At 38.2% G+C, this 19,400-nt stretch overlaps 1 protein-coding gene across 10 annotated transcripts in view; it reads left to right on the top strand.

Moving 5' to 3' along the window:
• Nucleotides 1-15,219, top strand: part of DCL4 (dicer-like 4) — a 109,246-nt gene extending 94,027 nt beyond the window's left edge. For 7 of the 10 annotated variants that reach the window (XM_011626763.3, XM_088853513.1, XM_088853514.1 and 4 more), the window contains 6 exons: nucleotides 1,393-1,857; nucleotides 1,982-2,254; nucleotides 4,526-4,852; nucleotides 13,919-14,264; nucleotides 14,463-14,577; nucleotides 14,721-15,219. In XM_011626763.3, coding sequence (XP_011625065.1) covers nucleotides 1,393-1,857; nucleotides 1,982-2,254; nucleotides 4,526-4,852; nucleotides 13,919-14,264; nucleotides 14,463-14,577; nucleotides 14,721-14,895 — 1,701 coding nt within the window. In that variant the 3' untranslated portion in view covers nucleotides 14,896-15,219. Of the gene's footprint in view, nucleotides 1-1,392; nucleotides 1,858-1,981; nucleotides 2,255-4,525; nucleotides 4,853-13,843; nucleotides 14,265-14,462; nucleotides 14,578-14,720 lie in introns of all 10 variants that reach the window. The other 3 variants (XR_002281705.2, XR_016045709.1, XR_016045708.1) reach the window with 2 other exon arrangements.
• The last annotated feature ends 4,181 nt before the right edge of the window (nucleotides 15,220-19,400 follow it).

Genomic DNA, 19,400 nt, shown 5'->3' on the forward strand with positions numbered 1-19,400 from the left:
ACTCCCTCAAGAAAAACCCTATCAAGGAGCATTCTTAGGGCCCCAAAATTTGGGGTTGCAACCTCCTCAAACAAGCAGCCAACTTCCAAATAAATAAATAAATAAATAAAGAAAAATCATACGCATTCTTGAAGTGCCTGAAATAAAATAAAGTCATCATAGTGAACGGAGACCATCCAATTTTTGGATGGTCTGATCTATGTATTCAGGAACTCAAAAGTCCACGTTTGGAAATACTCATCTGGTGATTCCAACAAGTTGATCCGAAATTTTCACTGTAAAGAAAAAAATCTCCCTAAGTGGGTCCTTTACCTGAGGGAGTAAATGTATAGTATTTTCCCACGGGAGCATGGGGTACATGCTATATAGAATATTATGCATTTTATTTCATCAATTATTATTTGCTAGACAACATCGTAAATGGAGTACCTGATGGAGTATGTATGGCACCAAATCATGCTTTGTTATGTCTCATGTGTCTAATTTGCTTGCAAAAGCTTTGACTCAGCTATGTCATAGATTCCTGATTGAGAAACCATTGCTCGGGACTGTCCATGGTGAAAGTTTGGAGTCGAATTTCACAAGGGTATAAATTGTTCAATCAGTTATACTTGTGCTTCAGTATCAGCGTATTTATATTAGTAGTAGAAAGGCAATGTAGTTATTTTCTAATTATATGTAGCTATAAACAGCCTTAGATCTCAGGGAACATCTAGGAAGCAGTTCCTCATGCTTACTTGCATTCTTCTCCATTCTTCGTCAGGAAGTGCTTCTTGACCAATGACAAGTTGTGGAATTAGAGGCCAATCTATTTTATTCTTATGTTCTCTTAGTTTCTTAGTATATGGTCCTGTGTTGTATCTTTGATGCAGCTTGATGTATATGTACACCAATAAATTATAAGTATATAAACATAATAGAAAACAAAGAAAGAGGGTCTCTTTGGTAATAGTGGGAAATGTGTTTCGAGTTTCAGAGATGAGATACATTTTAGGATACCACTAGTAGAAACTTCAAACATGGCATATTAATTTGGATTTTGGATGGCTCCGGCCTAGAATCAATTTAAATGCCTACCATTCTGCTTTCAACTGCAGTTTGCAAGGGATTTTCGAGTCTCTACAGTATATCAATTGGTAATTCACACCTTCCCTAGGAGCCCTTGTTCATCATCTGTAACAATGTCATACAATTGACTTTCTTGTTTACGTACAGTGATATTTAGAAGTTATCTATGTTGTTTGAGTAAAATATTAAATAAGATATCTCTGCATGTGATTTTATCATTTGATCATGTAAAGATAAATTATGTGATGGATTCTTGAAAAATGAAACTCTTCTTCATTTTTAACTTACTATTTCCCTCAACCTGCATTTGTTTTCATTTATCAGGCATACATACGTGATGAATGCTTTGAGCCATCGAATTTTTTGGCCGTTGGTCGTCCTTGTACAAACATTTGCAATGAAGACACTATAAACCACATTCATTTTCCGCATGGAGAAGAAGTGAAAGCAGATGTAAATTTAATTGATGTTAAATGCAGCAAGTCCCATCATTGGTTGCATAGGAAGACTGTTGCTGATGTAGTAGAAGCTATGATTGGAGCCTTCCTTGTTGAATGTGGGTACAAAGGGGCATCATCATTTCTGAGATGGATAGGGATACCTGTGGACTCTGGATTTTCACATGTTTCTAATGCTTCCATTAGTACAAAAAGCAATGCAGTGGTCCCTGAGTCCTTTGATATTTCTGGAATAGAAAGTTCACTAGGATATAGGTTTCGGCATAAATATCTGCTTGTACAAGCTTTTGTACACCCTTCATACAATAAATATTCAGGAGGCTGCTATCAAGTGAGTATGTTGCATAATTATTTCATTAGGTATAATGCACAATACATGAATAGAATTTTGAAAGTAAGTATCAAATACTTCTTGATATGATGTGAGCATTTGGTTTCTGTTCTCATTTTTACAGAGACTTGAATTTCTTGGGGATGCTGTCCTGGATTACATGATCACGTCGTACCTATATTCAGCTTTTCCAGACTTGAAGCCAGGACAGTTGACTGACTTACGATCCATGATGGTAAATAATAACTCATTTGCTCGTATAGCGGTGCACCGGCAATTCCACTTATATCTTATTAGTGATTCTAAAAGCCTATCTGAGGATGTCAAGAAATTTGCAACTTATGTCAAGAGTCCTGCCACAGAAAGGGCCTTGTCGGATGAGCCAAAGTGTCCAAAGGTAGAATATGTGACAATTTTTTTATCTCATTTTGTTCGTCAATGGCAATTGTCAGTAGATATTATGTTTTCGATATTATCCTCCATTGTCTTGTTCAATGATTAGATTCCTCAGTGAATCATCCCAAGAATCAGTACAGTAGAAAGAATGTTGCACAACTGACATGTTCCACCGGCTATGTTTTCGACATGCTTGTCGTGGAATTATTTTGCCGTTTTTGTCTTCTATTTTGATTTTTATGATGGTGGCTAAAAAACTTTTTGGAACTTCTTTCATCTGCTTCGAGAGAAAGAAGTTGCCTCATTGGCATCTTTTATGTACATGGCTATATGCATATAGTCTTACAGACATTCATGTGTGTATATGCATATATACATAGCAAAATGCATACACATAACATATATTTTTATAATCATACATATAAATACTGAATAATCTGTGTCCCTCTCCCTATGTATCTATGTGTATGCTTATCCTTGTATTTTATGTAATGAGTGTAGCAAACATGCCATGCCATCTTTGTAATGAGTTGCAACAGCAAAGAAAGTTGAGGCATAATATATTTCCATCCACAAATGGCATGGTATGAAATTACTTAATAGCTTTAAACATTTTTCTGCATTCTTAGAACTAAATTTATACATACACAAGAAACAAATTAAAATTATTGTAAAGGCACTCATATACATAGCATATAATTTCTCAACAGAACACGCACAAATTGGGCATTAGTTTTCCTAGTTTAATGAATAACTGAGTATGGTCAAGAATTCCTCCTCTCAATTCATTTCCATCTCTATCTCATCGCGAATGTATGCATGCTGACTTGTTTTGGCAAGAAAATATACATGTTGATCTTCGTCTAGGATTGTATGTTGTTATCATTTCTACGAACATGCTCAAATATATGCATGATGTTACTTATGATATCACAGATACATTCACTGAGTAAAATTTTGGAAGGTGATGAATATAAGATTCTAATATAACTTCAGGTTGAAGAATTGTGAATTTCATGAGAATGTGAATTATGTATGTATGGCCTTTCAAGTCCACATCCAATAGTTTTTCTAGGTTCCCATGGGAAAATTCTTGAAGTTCAAAATCAGACTTGTCTCCATATAGTTCGTTCTCTTCCATAGGCCGTCTTCTTGTAGGAAATTATGATAAACACATCAGAACATTAGTAGCCCCTATGATTTCTTCTTTAGAAATTATGATAATCCCATGGCTCTCTCTATTTAGAAAATCTCACGTGTTTTTTTCCCTGGAGGCCTAGGTTTCTTCCTTGGAGCTCTGATCTTTTTGGAATTATAAATTGCAATGCAAAATAAGGTTGCCATTGGGTGCTTTAATGGAAAATGATTTGTAGGATCAACTTCCAAAAGTTTTCCTCTTAAATTAGTCTTGGATGACGAAAATATAACAAACAGTATGTGTAAAAGCAGGTCGCTATTGAGAATCTATTTTTGCTCACGTGTTTGACTTCCTCAGAAATCAAAAGCAGTTCTTACTGTCTTCTAAGAGTATGAAGAAAAACATTTTGTTCAAGAATGCCTTTAAAGCCTGTTATACATATTTCTCGAATATTCCTACTTTAGAAATATTTCTTTGAAAAATACCTTGGAATGTTAAAAAAACTCTCCCTGCAAGTTTGTAAGTCTCCAACATAAGAGACTTGTACTAACAAATCCACATTAGTATTTCTCGGTCATTCCTATGTTCTTAACACTTTTCTGTGAACAAACATGAATAGTTAGTCCAAAAACATACGGTGATCCCCTCTGGCCCACAGTAACAAAACTAATATGGATGACATGGCTCAGCCCTTAGTTACAGTACAAAGAAATCATAAAGAACAAAGGAAGTGTGCCTTTATTTTGAACATGGTTCTTACACAAGCCATCATCTTATTCTTTCCCTTGGGCAGGCAATTCTATATATTTTGGGGAAACACTGCAATTCTATATTGCAATATAACTTGACATAGATACTTTTTATGTGCTCGATCACTGGAGGCAAAGCAATTGCCACTACACACCCCATTTACTGGTTTATAGTCATCAGTTTTTATACTAAATTGTATCATTTGAACTCTGAAGAAAGACTCTCAAAACGAATAGGTTTAGTTTTCCCCTATCAAATGTGCTCCTTTAGTGTTCTTTGGACTTTATTTCAGAACTGACTCTAAAATGTTTCTTCTTGACACCATGTTGCATCATTATTCCCACAATGATTTTCTGATGGTGAATTGAGGTTTTTCCATTTCAGGTTCTTGGGGACTTGGTAGAGTCCTGTTTTGGTGCTATACTTCTAGATTGTGGATTTGATTTGGCGCAAGTTTGGAAGTTGATGTTATCTTTCCTTGATCCTATCGTGAGCTTATCCAGCTTGCAGCTCAGTCCTATCAGAGAACTTCAAGAACTTTGCCAAACAGAAAGTTTCAACCTGAGTTTCCATAGTACAAAGGAGAACAAAATTTACACGGTTGAAGCAAAAGTTCTTTCCAGTGATAGATGTTTTATTGGTCAAGGGGTAAACCCGAGTCAAAGAATTGCTAAAAGAAGTGCCGCTGAAAATGCTTTATTGAAATTGAAGGTAGTGTGTGACAAAGGTTAAGACTTTAATATATATCTTTTGGCCTGATTCTTTTTTTTTTAATGATGATTAATAATTTCCTTTCGGTGTTTATGATTTATAGTTTTTCATTTGTACTTCTTTTATATTATTTGTACTTTCAGATGGCATTTTTCTTAACATCTTTTGTGTTTCGTGGAAACTTCTGACTTTGTTAGGTCAAACTGCTTCTCATTAGTTAGTAACATAACCAGGCAAATTAATTGTCTTCGGTCTACTCTATTTTAATCTGCCATGCTTGACTTATGTTCCTCTTTTAGTCCTTAAGCTAGCTTGCACATTTCTTCATTACTAGCATAGTTTTCATTCGTAGCTTGTTGTTAAGAGGGAATTCCATCTTGCTTGTTGCTAATTTTGTTTATTCCACCTACATTGTTTCTGTGGTGCCAACCATGCATAGAGAGATGAAATCCAGCAAGTAAATGAAGAGAACAAGAGTACAAGTGACAAAAAAAGAGCTATGGCTCTGCAATTTCTTGAAGGAAAGTTTTTACAATTAGAACTATATTTTTGTCTCCACCTTTAATGTCCCTAAATAGACCTCACAACACAGACTGCAAATTACATTTAACTTCAATTTTCCTTTGTTCAAGACTGATTTTACTCATTGATCCCTTAATACCTATCCAAACTTTACTTGTAAATATCATACATAAAATCCCAAGTATTGAAAAATTCCCAAAGCATTAAAAATCTACGAAGACCAACTGAATTTTAATGACACCCAAAAACTTGCTGAGAAAACAAATAAAAAAACCACTAACATGTCCAAAATATTCCAAACCTGATTTTCATCCACAGCCATGTGTCATCCCTGATTCGTGTTTTTTTTCTCCTTTTCCTCCCCCCTTTTGGAGCTGGCTTCAGTTTGGGCTGCATAGTTTCTGGACTCTTTGCATTATTTTGCAGCCCCAAGGGAACCAGGATAACAACCACCTTATGGGGGACATATATGAATTATTGGTGGGAATTAAGATATTTCTTTACCATTGAAAGAAGCATTTGTGATTGAGGCATTATAATTTCAGGAACTATGCTGACAATAAAGATTTTGTAAGTGATTTATTGTATTTTGTTTACTGTGTATTATATGGGATTGTATACTATGAGACGACTTATTGTTGGTACAAGGAGGTCAAAATCATTTTTAGTCATTAGATGTGCAATCAAATAGATGTAAGTGTCACAATATTTGAGATATTTTATTTTGGAATTTGTGCCCAAACAATGACACATCCTCAAATACTCGATTTCAAATCTAATGGTCAATGATGATTGTGACCGCCTTATATCAAAAGTAAATGGTCTCATTGCATACATTTCTGTATTATATTGAATAGTTTGCCTTTGCACTCTTTTGGATGTTTTCTGCTTGTAACAAGAATTGGTTAGGAAGTTGATGTTCCCCACTGAAAAAGATTGACTTGGAGAATGAACTTTCCATTTGAACGATGCAAGTTGAAGCAATTCATTGTGTTCACCACAATCTGAGCTAGGAGCCAAGGGAGCCAGCTGGGGGAGGCTTTTCCTCCACTTTATTCTTCCTAAGCCCATCTCATCCGCCACCCCAAACCTTCCCTCCCCCTCAAGCTTCCCTGCCCCCTCGAGCCTCTCCTCCTCCCCCTCCCAATAGCCTCTTGAGGGCATTCCTACTTCGTCAGTCGCCAGAGTTCCCCCTAACCAGGTGCTTCCGCCATCCTGGTTGCTCAGCTCATGCGAACTAGCGCTCTCATCTAAAATTTCGGCGGCCCTGATTGGTTCCTTCTCCCCTCACCATGATGATCTTTGAGGGGTCAAGAGATGAGCCAAAGGCCTATGGGGTATTCTTGACCTCATCTGTAGGAGGCTCCTGGCTGGCAATACCCTCTTCCTTCTCCTGTTGTCAACCAGCGATGCCATGGGAAAGACCCGTGCAGCAAAATTCAAAGGCATGACCCCCTCTTTCCCCGTGGTCACCAAAAATTGGTGCCTTCAAACCCCAAAGGTTGTCGGTCAGATTTTTTGGCATCCCACAGCATGCCTGGACAGCGGACACCTTTCGGAGCCTAAGCGTTGTGTATGGGAGTCTTGTGGCTATTCACTGGAAATCGATGGAGTACCTTCCCATGGGTGCCATGCAAGTACTCGTGGAAGTCCTCGAATCCTCTTTGGTCCCTCTGTCGCTCTGGCTGGAAGCTAGGGGCCGGTTCTACAGGGTGCTATGTGCGTGGCTGCAAGCATCGCTGCCTTCAGTAGCCGACTACTCATATCATGACTCGTACCCTTATCACCCCACCCACCTAGCTATCCCTTTCCTGCAGCAGACGCGTGTCCACCTAAGCCTGCACTGCAGCCAGAACAGCCCTTTTGGCCAACTGGCAGGCACGCATCTGCTCAACAGCCTTCGGCTTCTTCGTCCCTCATCCCGTGTGGCATGCGTCCCTTGGTTACCGCTGAGGATGGCCTTCTGCTCACCTTTTCTCCTAAAGCTCCTTCCACTCCCCACGTGGAGTCCCCTTGGCCGTCGAATGGTTTGATTCTTAATACCTCGGCTAAGGCAAGACTTCCTTGGTTGTCCTCACGACCAATCCTCTGCTTCCCTTTTCAGGATCGAAGCCACCAGTCAACGCCAGTGGGCCTTTACCTGTAAATCCTGGCAATCTAGCCGTGTCGCTTCTCGTGGAGCTTTTGTTTGTTGTGGCACTTGCTTTCGCCAGCTTCTGCCATAGGAACGGCCAGGCTTCACTAGATCTTTCAACCCGGGTTGCGATCACCCTTCTTCCTGCAACGATCATCCCCTCCTTATCCTTGCCCTTGTCTCCGGACTGTGATTCTCTTCCCCTGGGCTCGTCTGCTTCAACCCGCCTCTCCCTATCCATCCATGCCCCTCCCTGCCAGCTAGCTCCCTAGTCCCCTCGCGCCAGCTTCCAGCCCAGAAGCTATCCCTCATTTGAACCCCCCACTCGGCCCCTCCCCAGTGCCGAGGTCCCCAGTGCTTTCAACCAATGGTGGCGCAGTCCTACCCCGTCCCCTCTGCCTGGCTGGCAACTCCCTCCCCCCCCCCGTCGGCACAAAGTTGTCACCCTCGCCTCCAACCAGTCTGCCTCACCCTCTGATCCCGCTGGTCGTATGGGGCCTCCTTCTCCTCCTGCCCCCCTCCCATCTTAGTTGACCCCCTGCCGCTCTCCCTCTCCCCTCTCATCCTTACTCCCATCTATGTCCTCCCCCTTCGTTCCCTCTGTTTCCGCTACTCCCATTCCTGTGGTGTTTCCGTCATCCTCCCCTTCCTCTTATTATTCCCGCTCTTTCTCGGCTTCCCCCTAGTCAGCGAATTCCTATCTTATGGATGCCTTAGATTTAGCCCAAGGCAATATCCACCAGATTATGCGAGTTGGCAAATCTGGCAGTAGGTACCACATCTGACATCAATGCTGAGCCCGACCCGTCTTTCTCCCCACTGGCTCCGGGGTTAAGACACTCCTGAGTCTCCCCCCCCCACCCCACCCCACCCAGGGCAATGCAATGTCTCTCTTGGAATGTTCATGGCCTGGGCAGCCCTGCCAAATGCTCGGCAATTCGTGACATCTCGAACCTGTACTCCCAGCTCTTTTGGCTCTCTCTGAAGTGAAACATCCAGCCCCCTTGTTAGCCCAAGAGCCATTGCCTGTATAGTGTTTGTCTGGATTCCCTCTTGGGTTATTCTCTCTTGTTTTGATTATAGTTGTTGGAAACGTCTGTTATTCCAAATCGTTTCTGGAATCGGAATCGAATGTATCGGAAGTTTCGAAATCTAGGAATCGTTGTCCGTACGATTCGGATGTGAGAAAAATGATTCTCACTATTTCGGAATCACGATTCAAAAAATTAGGAATCGTGTTTCCTATTTGCAAGAATCGATGCCCCTTCATGTTGGAATCGTGTTTCATTCACACATGACCCCACTTGTTTCGGTGGTTGCTGAAATCGTGATTCCTAAAACTATGGACTCGTGATTCCTAAAAATAAGGAATCATGATTCTTAAAATTCTAGAATCGTTGTCCTCATCAACTTGGAATCAACATTCTCACCCTTCCAAAATCATGATTCTCCCCATATTGGAATCGAGATTCTCCCCTTATTAGAACTACGAAGCAATTCCCTCTAGTATATGAGAGAAGTATTCAAAAAATATATAAATTTACCCATTACTATAAGATCGAATTTTGGTCTGCATATACTCAATCAAAAACTCCAAGTATTAATGTCAACCTTTATGATATTTTTGTGGACAATCTCATACAATGGACTCAGTCTACCGATAACCCTATTATGCTTACAACGTCTGGAGCTAGTCTACGGCATACAAGGAGTGAGAACAAGGGTAAGCTCCCTTTATCTCCTTTCCTTGAATTATAAAATAAATACATGACACGGTAATTCTTCTTTATTAAATGTAGTTTTGAGTCCTTTGACTTTTGAAAATTGAGTTATTCAATTTTTAGTCAATTTTTCTGATATTTAATGAATAATTTAACCTAAAACACCACACAGGGCACTTCGTTCATATCCTTATTATCTTCTTATTTTACTTAAAGAAAAGCATTTTTATCCTCTTATTCAACTTGAAGAAATGAGAATGTCGATCATATATTAAACATTATTACATTAGTAGTTTAGTACCCACACCATTTACCAAACATTATTAAATTTAAAGTAACATATTTTTTTAGTATTATTTATTCTTGGTAAGAGTTCTTAAAAAGTAACATGGAATGAAAGATGGAAATTAGTAAATAAGAAAATAAAAAATGTAACCTATTACTTATAATTTAAATTTTGATTTTATTACCGTGTGCAACAACTTCAAATTCTCTCACGCTCTCATATATGTCGGCGCTCACTCATGATTGAGCACACATCAAAGGGTTTCTGCTCTCCCTATCTTAACATATTACTCATATTTTAAATTTTGATTTTATTGCCGTGTACAAGAACTTCAAATTCTCTCACGCTCTCATATATGTCGTGCTCACTCATGATTGAGCACACATCTAAGGGTTTCTGCTCTCCCTATGCTCACGTTGCTTCCTGACAATATGGATTTGCAATTCTTTAATACTTTGAATCAACGTTTAGCATAAGTAGATTCGCATTGTTGTGTAGCAAGGAATCACGATGTCTGCAATATAGAAACTTTATTCCAAACAACATGGATTCGCAATTCCAAAAAATTTGGAATCGACATTTCTCACAAGCAGAATCGCATTCTTGTTTAGCTAAAAATCATAAAGTCCTCGATATGAAATCTTGATTCCGGCAATCAAGGAATCGAGAGATTCCTAAACTAGGTGGAATCGCGTTTCACAAAAAATGGAAACGTGATTTCATTCTTTGAGAATTGACTTTCGCCGTCGGAAACGCCAAATCGAGATTCTGAAACGAAATCGCTACCCTCATAGGCGATTTGGGTAGCTATAGTTGTGATTGTATCTGGCCCCTAGTTGGGGGTTCGTCTCTTGTATCTTTAATGATTATTATAGTAATAAAAAGTTAAATATGCTAAAACAAAAAAAACAAGAATCGAATGTGGCTGTATGATGCAATATTCATGGAATATGCCCAAAGGAATCCATTTAGAAGCGATTAGTACAACCCTACATGTAGGGCTGGCAATGGATCCGGACCAGACCTGGGACCCGGTGGGTATACCTGGCCTCGGGTACGAGTCTGGGTACTAGTGGACCCACCCCATACCCGACCAGAAACTTGTAACTTAATAAATTTTTTATGTAAATTATATGTTTAAGTTACATATTTAACCTAACTAGAACCAACTTTTTAACTAAAATATAACCTAACAGTTATGGTTTCCCATCGTTTTAACATTATTTTCGCCCAAACCCTAAAGCCCCAAATGCCATTACACTCCTCTGCTGCTCAGCCTACTCTACAACTGTGTCTCTGCCTCCATTCTCTGCATCGTCTAGGGCTCCTCCACTGGCTTGCCTACAAGGAGGAAGACTGTGGCTGCCATGGATGACTTACACAGAGCACGCAAGGAGGAGGACTGTGACTGCCATGGATGTGGTCTATGCCCTCAAGAGGCAGGGGAGAACTCTCTCTCATCTTGCTCTTTCTCTCTCTCACCATATCATTTTCTCTTACTATGTCTTGCAAATGTTAATGGTGGCTTTGTTGTTTCTCATGAATGCCCTTGCAATGGAGGCTGGATCTTTTGTTAATCTAGGGTTTCTTCTATTACTTCTTGTCTTTGATTTTTGGTGGGATGTAAATGATGTTGAAGAAAAGGGAGGGATATGGAATGAATGAATGAATATCTCTGTGTTCTGTGTTTCGAAAAAAAAAAAAAAAAGATCTTTGTGTTCTTTCGAAGAAAAGGGAGGGATTTCGCCCATCTTTGTCTCTCTAATGTTTGCAAGATGTGTTATTCAAGCTGCCTGGTCTTCACCTACAAATTTGATGGTTTTCGCTCATCTTTCTCTCTATAGGGTTTGATTTTCTTCCTTTCCAGCATTCTCTGCATCTTCTAGGGCTTCCTTCACTCTCTTGCCTGCATTTTCTCCCTTTCGCTCATGTTTCTCTCTCTAGGGTTTGGAATGGGTCGGTTCTCCACAGTAGGATTTTGCTAGAGTACAGGTCCAGGTCCCGGGTCCAAAATCTTCAATGGGGTATGGGTACGGGTAGAACCATTTTGGATCCGTCTGGTATGGGTACGGTCTGGGTATACAAGGCTATGTCGGGCCCAAGTACAAGTTCAACGGGACTCGACCCATACCCGACCCGTTGCCAGCCCTACCTATATGAGTTCTTTTCAGCAAATAAAAACTTGTTTCCTGTATGAAAAACTTGTCTGAGCCAACTTAGACTCATTTCCGAGTTTTTTTATATATAGTTTTCTATGTTAATTTGACAGATATCTCTGCTAGTGTGGCAGTATTGTGATACAACATAGGTGAGGAGAGATTTTTTTTTATATGTAGGTTTCTATTTAAAGTTGTCTACAAGATCATCTCTGCCAATGTGGCACTATTGTGATATGACAGGTGAAGACATTGGATGTGGCTGTATGATGCAATATTCATGGAATTTACCCAAAGGGATCCATTTAGAAGCCATTACTACAGCCCTATATGAGTTATTTTGAGCAAATAAAAACTTGTTTCACATATGAAAAACTCGTCTAAGCCAACGTGACTCATTTCTGAGTTTTCTTTATATATAGTTTTCTATGTTAATTTGACAGATATCTCTGCCAGTGTGGCAATATTGCGGTATGACATAGGTGAAGAGCTATTTTTCTTAATATGTAGGTTTCTGTTTTAATTTGCCTAAAAGAACATCTCTGCCAATGTGGCAGTCTGGTTATATGACAGGTGAAGACAGCTGGGTTCAGTTCCCGCTACAAAGTATGTCTATTTCCTCTTATTTTCTTTTTTTCAAGTTTTCTCAAAACATTTGAAAAACTTGCCGAGTTTTTCTGAGTTAACTATTCAACTTGGCGAGTTCACTTGGTTTGACGGTGACTGGGTCGGTTACTGAGTAAATACTGGTTCTCTCGCTCTAAACCCTGAAGTGAGTGAACTGCATTTGTCTTGATGGCGTCAAAGTAGTTTGTCTCTCAACATTGAAGAATTCCTCACTGGCAAAACAAGGGCTCATAGTTCAATTGGTCAAATTCTAAAAACCTCTCAATGGAACATTATACTTGTATGAGAACTTTATTTGAACCTGAAGGCCTGGGTCACTAACATGCCCAGAATGGATACAGCTAAGGACCACTGATGCAGGAAGCTGGGATGGGACTCGGCATTTCCCAAAATCCTAGATACATGTATTGATATGAGTACCAGATTTGACATATTATTCATATATGGTGTAAAGAACACTGTTCATAGTGTATAGAATGAGATATATCATATAGTTTTTTATATTATTGTATTGATTTTGTATTTTGGCTGTATCATACTACTTGTTCTTGAAATTTGTCATGAATTGTGGTGGTACGTAGTGGTTAGCGCTTAGGAGTGGATTCGAATCACTGACACAAGGACTTTCAATCCTTTGCTCTAACCAGCTGAGCTACCTGAACCACTTTCCTAAAGTGTGTTTTCTTCATCGAATAGCACCCGACCACCCGAGGAGCTTACATGTTCTCGAAATTTGTCATGAATTTTTTCTTTGATATATCACAGTATTGTGCTTATACTCTTAATGAGGTTCCTCTTTTGATGCCTTGAAAATTTGAATTAAAGAAAAACCAACTAAATGGAGAGTACTAGGACATCCTTTTCATAGTACAACTATAACAACTGATAATGAGGATTATATCCTTGGTGATGCAAATTGCATTGAAGACATTTGAGATGTTGACTGAATTGTATTTATTTTATTCATTCACCCAAAGATACCCCTGCCGCACCCAAAACACGGCATGCTGAGCCACCTCATTAGTGCCCAAATTCTGCTTCAAGTTTAATAATGGGAGCTACTTGAGGATGTTGGTCAGATGTGTTATTCTTGTGATTATTTATGTTATTATTTGTATGCTATCATTTCGAGATATTTCCTTAGTTCTAATTGACTGAAGAGAAAATCCCATTTCGAACTCTCAACTTCTAAAAATAATCAAGAACAAGCAACAAAAACACCGAATGGGTGACCTACTGAAGATTAGTTCCCATAACTTATATTTTTACTTGTCTTTTCTTTTTATTGGGTTTCGCACGGACATAGTTTGTAATCATCAGCACTTCAACCAGTCAAGCCAAAGCCCGATTGTCGCACATCTGTACTTCTAATATTTCCATGGTTTTCCTTTTAACATTTGTGGTTCAAGCTGCACCCTAGGTGCCATGACTGTGCAACTTTAGATCTTGTGTTGTGAAATGGTCCACCTTTGTGTAACATTTTAGACAATATGTTGAAGCATCTTATTTTACATTGTGATGTCTGAAATTCCAATTGATTGGCAGAGTTAAGGTGGATTGTCCTAATTTTATTGGTGAGAGTTGTTTTATGGTGCCACTGAAACCATTGACAACATGTAGGCAGAAGGTTTCCTGCATAAAGCAAAATCCATGGGGGAAATTCTGCGTACATGTCGAAAACAAGAACCTGATCTTATCGGCCATGATGGAACACTGGCATTTGCAGATGAATCCATTATCCCACCAGAAGACAGAGAGAGCAATGAAGAACAAGAAGCATATGCATACCTTGAGGCTGTGAATTGGAGCACAAGTTACTCATTAAATGAATTGGATGCATCTTCATCTGAAAGCAATGACATTCTCTGCAGAAATCTGAAGCTTCCTCTTTATTCAAGTTTTGATCAAACTAGTTATGATGAAGTATCTGAAGAAAGTAGCTCCCATAGTGAAAACTCGCTAACAGGTATGTATAAAAATAAGTAGATAGGCACATCTTTGTTTTTCCAGAAAATAAATTGTTTTAAATGTGAAATATGTCATTGTTCTACGTTCAAATTTCTTAGTGGAATTCTTATTGGGGGCTTTGAAATACGTAAAAAAGAGCCCAATTGTTTGTATTACTATTGGCAGTGATCTCACTTATTTCACTTCACATCCCCAGATTATAAGTCTACCAGTTCAGCAATCTCCCAATTGTATGAGATCTGCACTATGAACTTTTGGAACCCTCCCTCGTTCACTTGCTGTAAAGATGAGGGACCTGATCACATGAAAATGTAAGTTTGGAATTGAACCTACTTTACAAGCAGTTATGTAGCCATAATGAAATTTGTTTTGCATTTTTTTTGGACCCTTCCTATGTGTTCATTATCTGGATGTTATCTGGATCATTGATCATCACTTGGTTTGACTTCTACAGGTTCACTTACAAAGTGGAGTTTAAAGTGGAAGGATCTCTAACTTCAATTGTAGAATGTTTTGGACAGCCTAGGAGAACGAAGAAAGCGGCAGCAGAGGATTCAGCACAAGGTGCAATTTGGTTGCTCCGACATCAAGGTTATATAGTTTCCGGAGGCTCTGTTGGGATTGCTTAACAACTCTACAAAAGGAACGCGAGTTGTTTATAAACAAGGGAAAAACAGATATAATCCCTTGCAAACGTTGTGACAATTTGGCAGGAAAGAATAAAGGCAAAATTTTGCCTGTCCAAACAGCTCTCTCTCTCTCTCTCTCTCTCTCTCTCTCTCAGTTGACTGCTCGGTGCAAGAATGCCAGCAACCACAGCAATTCAATTGTCAATTTATATATGTGGAGACATTGGGGATATGGACGTAAACATGTATTCATGAAAGATATAAGGGAAAACGTAAATTTCCATTTATTTTTCTAATATTAAAAAATGTCTCGTAATTTTTCAATTTTATGTGCACGTCTCTGTCTTTTTTTTTTCTTTTTTTCTGCAGAATGCCATCTATTTCAAACTTCCAAGTTTCGAACCACATTTTTAACCAAAAGACATTTTGGAACTTGGATTTCGGAACTCTTTTGTTAAAATATAAGTTTGGAACTTGGGAGTACCAAATTGTGTTTTTGTTAAAGCGTAAGTTCAGAACTTCTAGTTTGTGATCATTTGTTAATGGAGTTTTAGCAACCTTTGATGTTCATCTATAAAGATTTTCAGTAGCTCTGGTCCATCCCATTGTCAATTATCTCTATTGTTTGTGTGTTTCTAGATGTATGAACTATGAAGCTCTAAGGAGTGGTTTGGAACTCCAAGTTCCTCAGCCAATTGTAGTTGCGTCGGTTTAGCTTGACATGGAGCCCCTCTGCAATCCTTCCCAATAGGGAGTCGATGAAGATGTGATACTCGGACTGCCTAATCATGCTGCTTATGATAGGGTTTGCCACCAAAATCAACCTTAGGATCTTTTAGGCATCATAAAGAGTTTGGGCATCCTCTCTCCGATATCAACAAAGAAGTGAATGGTGTTCTTCTCCCTGCACTACCTCTCTACAGTGGTATCAATCTGCTTGTGTCGTATCTTAGATGACCGAATGTATGTGGTGAGCACTCTTGCTCTTCATTCAGATGCACCTATCGAGCAACTGTCTCATTAATGCAGGAAGATCTATCCTGAAATCCAAGAGTAGATCTATCCTGAAATCCACCTCATATACAAACTTTCAAAAAACAGGAACCAGAGTGTATTTCAATTTTAAAAAAAGAAATAAAAACAAAAATAAATACATATAGCCCTTTGGACAATACATAACAAAATAACAACAGATCCATGGAACACTATATTCTCCCAAATGCATGCATTAAAATACATAAAATATCCAGCTTATATTAATTTGAAGAGGTTTAAAATATATACGCAGCTTTCCCTCCCAAATGATTTTGGTGGCATATTCCCCTTCCAAATGATTTTGGTGACATGGTTTTTCTGGTCATACAAAATGTTTCCATTGGGCCCTCTTGGAAAGGCCAGTTGAGCCGTCATAACCAACCCATTTGTATAAAACAAAAGTCATATTTCGGTTGTTTAATTAATGAAAAATGGTAAATAAGAACAAGTAAAAGATATATTGGTCAAAGAACCCGATTGAGCAAGCCAAAATACACAAACTAATATATATATATATATATATATATATATATATATATATATATATATGAAAAGTCTTTGCAACACCTCTAGGCGAGAATCTATAGTGATTGCCCCACCCAATCGATACTCTGTTCAAAAAAATTGAAATGAAGGATCCTGATTAGCTGAAAACACTCCACGTGTGAAGCGTCCCTGATTGGCTCAAAAAGCTTCAAACCTCAAAATATTTCCTTTTACCCTTCTTTCCCGTTTCCTCGCCTCTGCAACCTCCCTCTCCCTCTCTAAGACGTCCCTCTCTCTCTCCTCTGCTATGTGAAGTGAAGAGCTATTCTTTCTCGTTCATCTCCTTCTCTCTCTGCGAAGCTCTGAACACGGTCATCTTTGTTGTCCTCTCCTCTCGCTGAGAAGCTTCGGGTCTGCCACAGACACCGCACACTTCTCTTCTGTTAGGAAAAGTCTTTGCAATGCCTCTAGGCGAGAATCTATAGTGATTTTGCCCCCACCCAATGGACAGTCCGTTCAAAACAATTGAAATGAAGGCTCTTGATTAGCTGAGAACACTCCACCCACGGAACGCCCCTGATTTGCTCAAAAAGCTTCAAACCTCAAAATATTTCCTTTTACCCTTCTTTCCCATTTCCTCTCCTCTGCGACCTCCCTCTCTCTCTAAGGCGTCCCTCTCTCTACGAGGCTCCCCTCTTGGCTTGTCCTCTTCTCTCCTCTGTTGTATGAAGTGAAGAGCTATTCTTTCTGGTTCATCTCCTCCCCTCTCCGCGAAGCCCGAACGCGGTCATCTTCATCGTCCTCTCCTCTCGTTGAGAAGCTTCGGTTCTACCACAGACGCTGCACACTCCTCCTCTGTTTAGGGGATCAATTGAGTGAGTGATTATCTTTCTCTTTTTTGCTCGAGCCCAAGCCACAATCTAACCCTACTTCATAAAATTTGTTTACAGTGGGTAAAATCTCTCTATTGCTCTTATAAAAAAACCCAATTTTTTTCCAAAAACCTACCCAAAGCTCTACGTTTTTTTCCTAATACCCTACTTTTTTTTCCCCAAAACCCATCTTTTTAATGTTTCATTTCAACGGTTAAATGGATCCTACCTTTTCCCTCTCCTGTGCTAACTCAATCAAAGTATGTGTCCTGTCTAGGCCCTTTTATCCAATTTTCTTCAAAATTAAATCATAAAAACAAAGAAAACTGAGTTACATTGTTTTAATGGGTTTCACTACACAATTTTAATTATTTGGATCTATAACTTGAAGAAGTTGCAATGAATACAGCCAAATGTCCTAATAGAAAAAAAAAAAAAGGCCTAACTTTCAATTGAAATTTTAATAAATTATTTGGTTTTATGTTATTCTTTTATTTTCTATTTCACAAATACGTAATTTTCAATTAAATTTTATGATTGAAATACCTAATTTTAAATAGTCATTCAGAAGGAATATAGTTTTCAAACTACTGCTCTAATAGGTTCAGGAGCAGATTTAAATTGTATAAATGAAGGGCTTGTCCCTACTAAATATTTTAGTAAGACGACACAAGTCTTAAATACAACAGATGACAGTAAAATGATTATAAACTATAAACTTTCTGATGCTGCAGTATATAATAATGGAAACTGCTTTGAATTCCCTTCATTATGGTGAATGGATTAAGCCAATCCGTAATCCTAGGAACTCCATTTTTAAATATTCTTTATCCAATAAAAATTGATAGCACTGGAATTGAAGCTAATATTGAAGGGCATGATGTAAAATTCAATTTCATTGAAAAACCCAAAATTCGAGAAATCAATAATATAAAAGAAAAAATCTCTAATAAAGAAAATTTTTTATATTACCTCAAGGACGAAATAAAATATAAAACAGTAGAAACCAAACTCTTGATTCGTGAAAATAAAAGAACAATAGAAAGCCTTAAAAATAATATTGAAAAAGAAATATGTGCTGAACTCCCAAATGCTTTTTGGGATAGACAAAAACATATTGTTAATTTACCATATGAAGCTGATTTTCATTATGATAAAATTCCTACCAAAGCTAGGTCTATTCAAATGAATCTTAGACTTTTAGAAATCTGTAAAAAGAAGATTGTTGAGTTACTTCAAAAGAGACTTACTAGAGAAATACATTAACAACTCTTGAAGTGAATATTTTTCTATCACGCAAAGACGTAAAACAAAAGCAAAAATAACTAAAGAGTTCTCGCATGTTCATTAAGAAGGTTTCTCGCATGTGAAAGACTCAACTAAGCTCCTATTTACTAAATATATTAGTGAAGAACTGTCAAGAGTGTATCAATATTGCCACATTTCAAAAAAGAGTATATAAAATATTTTCTAATTAATCAAACAAACATATTGGGAGCAACAAATGGTACATGCAACAAGAATATTGCAAAAATTGCAACAAAGGGTGCATTTTTTAGGTGTGCCTTAATTTGATTGTTTAGGACCTCACCCTCAAGTAAACTTTTTGCCCCCCTTCAAGCCACGATACAATTAGTAATAAACAGATCTTGGTGGTGGAAATTATATTATAAACGGATTGTGTGTAGCATAGAGAGAGAGGGATAGAGAAGAACTGTGTGTGTGGCATAGATAGAGAGGGCAAGGAAGAACTCACTTGGTTTGTTGAAGAACTGTATACATGGCTTTGGCAATAAGAAACAAGAAGCAAGAAGCAAGAGCACTTTAGAGCAAAAAGAACAAGAATTTTTAGTAATCAACCATGTAATCATAATTATTTAATTGAAAGCTAGGTATATATATACAAATAATATATATACCAATTAACAAACAATTAACAGACAATTAACAGATACCAATTTCTGAACCAGTTTGGGAATTCCCTTATTACTAGTATTTTTATTTGTAGAAACCATATAAGAGAATTCATATCATTTTGAAAAGCAAACACTTCATGCCATGCTTTAATATATTCAAAATATTGGTAGTATTTATTATTGAAACCTTCAGCTT

This window comes from Amborella trichopoda, chromosome 12, assembly GCF_054954075.1.
Source record: "Amborella trichopoda isolate Santa Cruz 75 chromosome 12, AtrichopodaSantaCruz75HAP2 v2.0, whole genome shotgun sequence".
NCBI lineage: Eukaryota > Viridiplantae > Streptophyta > Magnoliopsida > Amborellales > Amborellaceae > Amborella > Amborella trichopoda.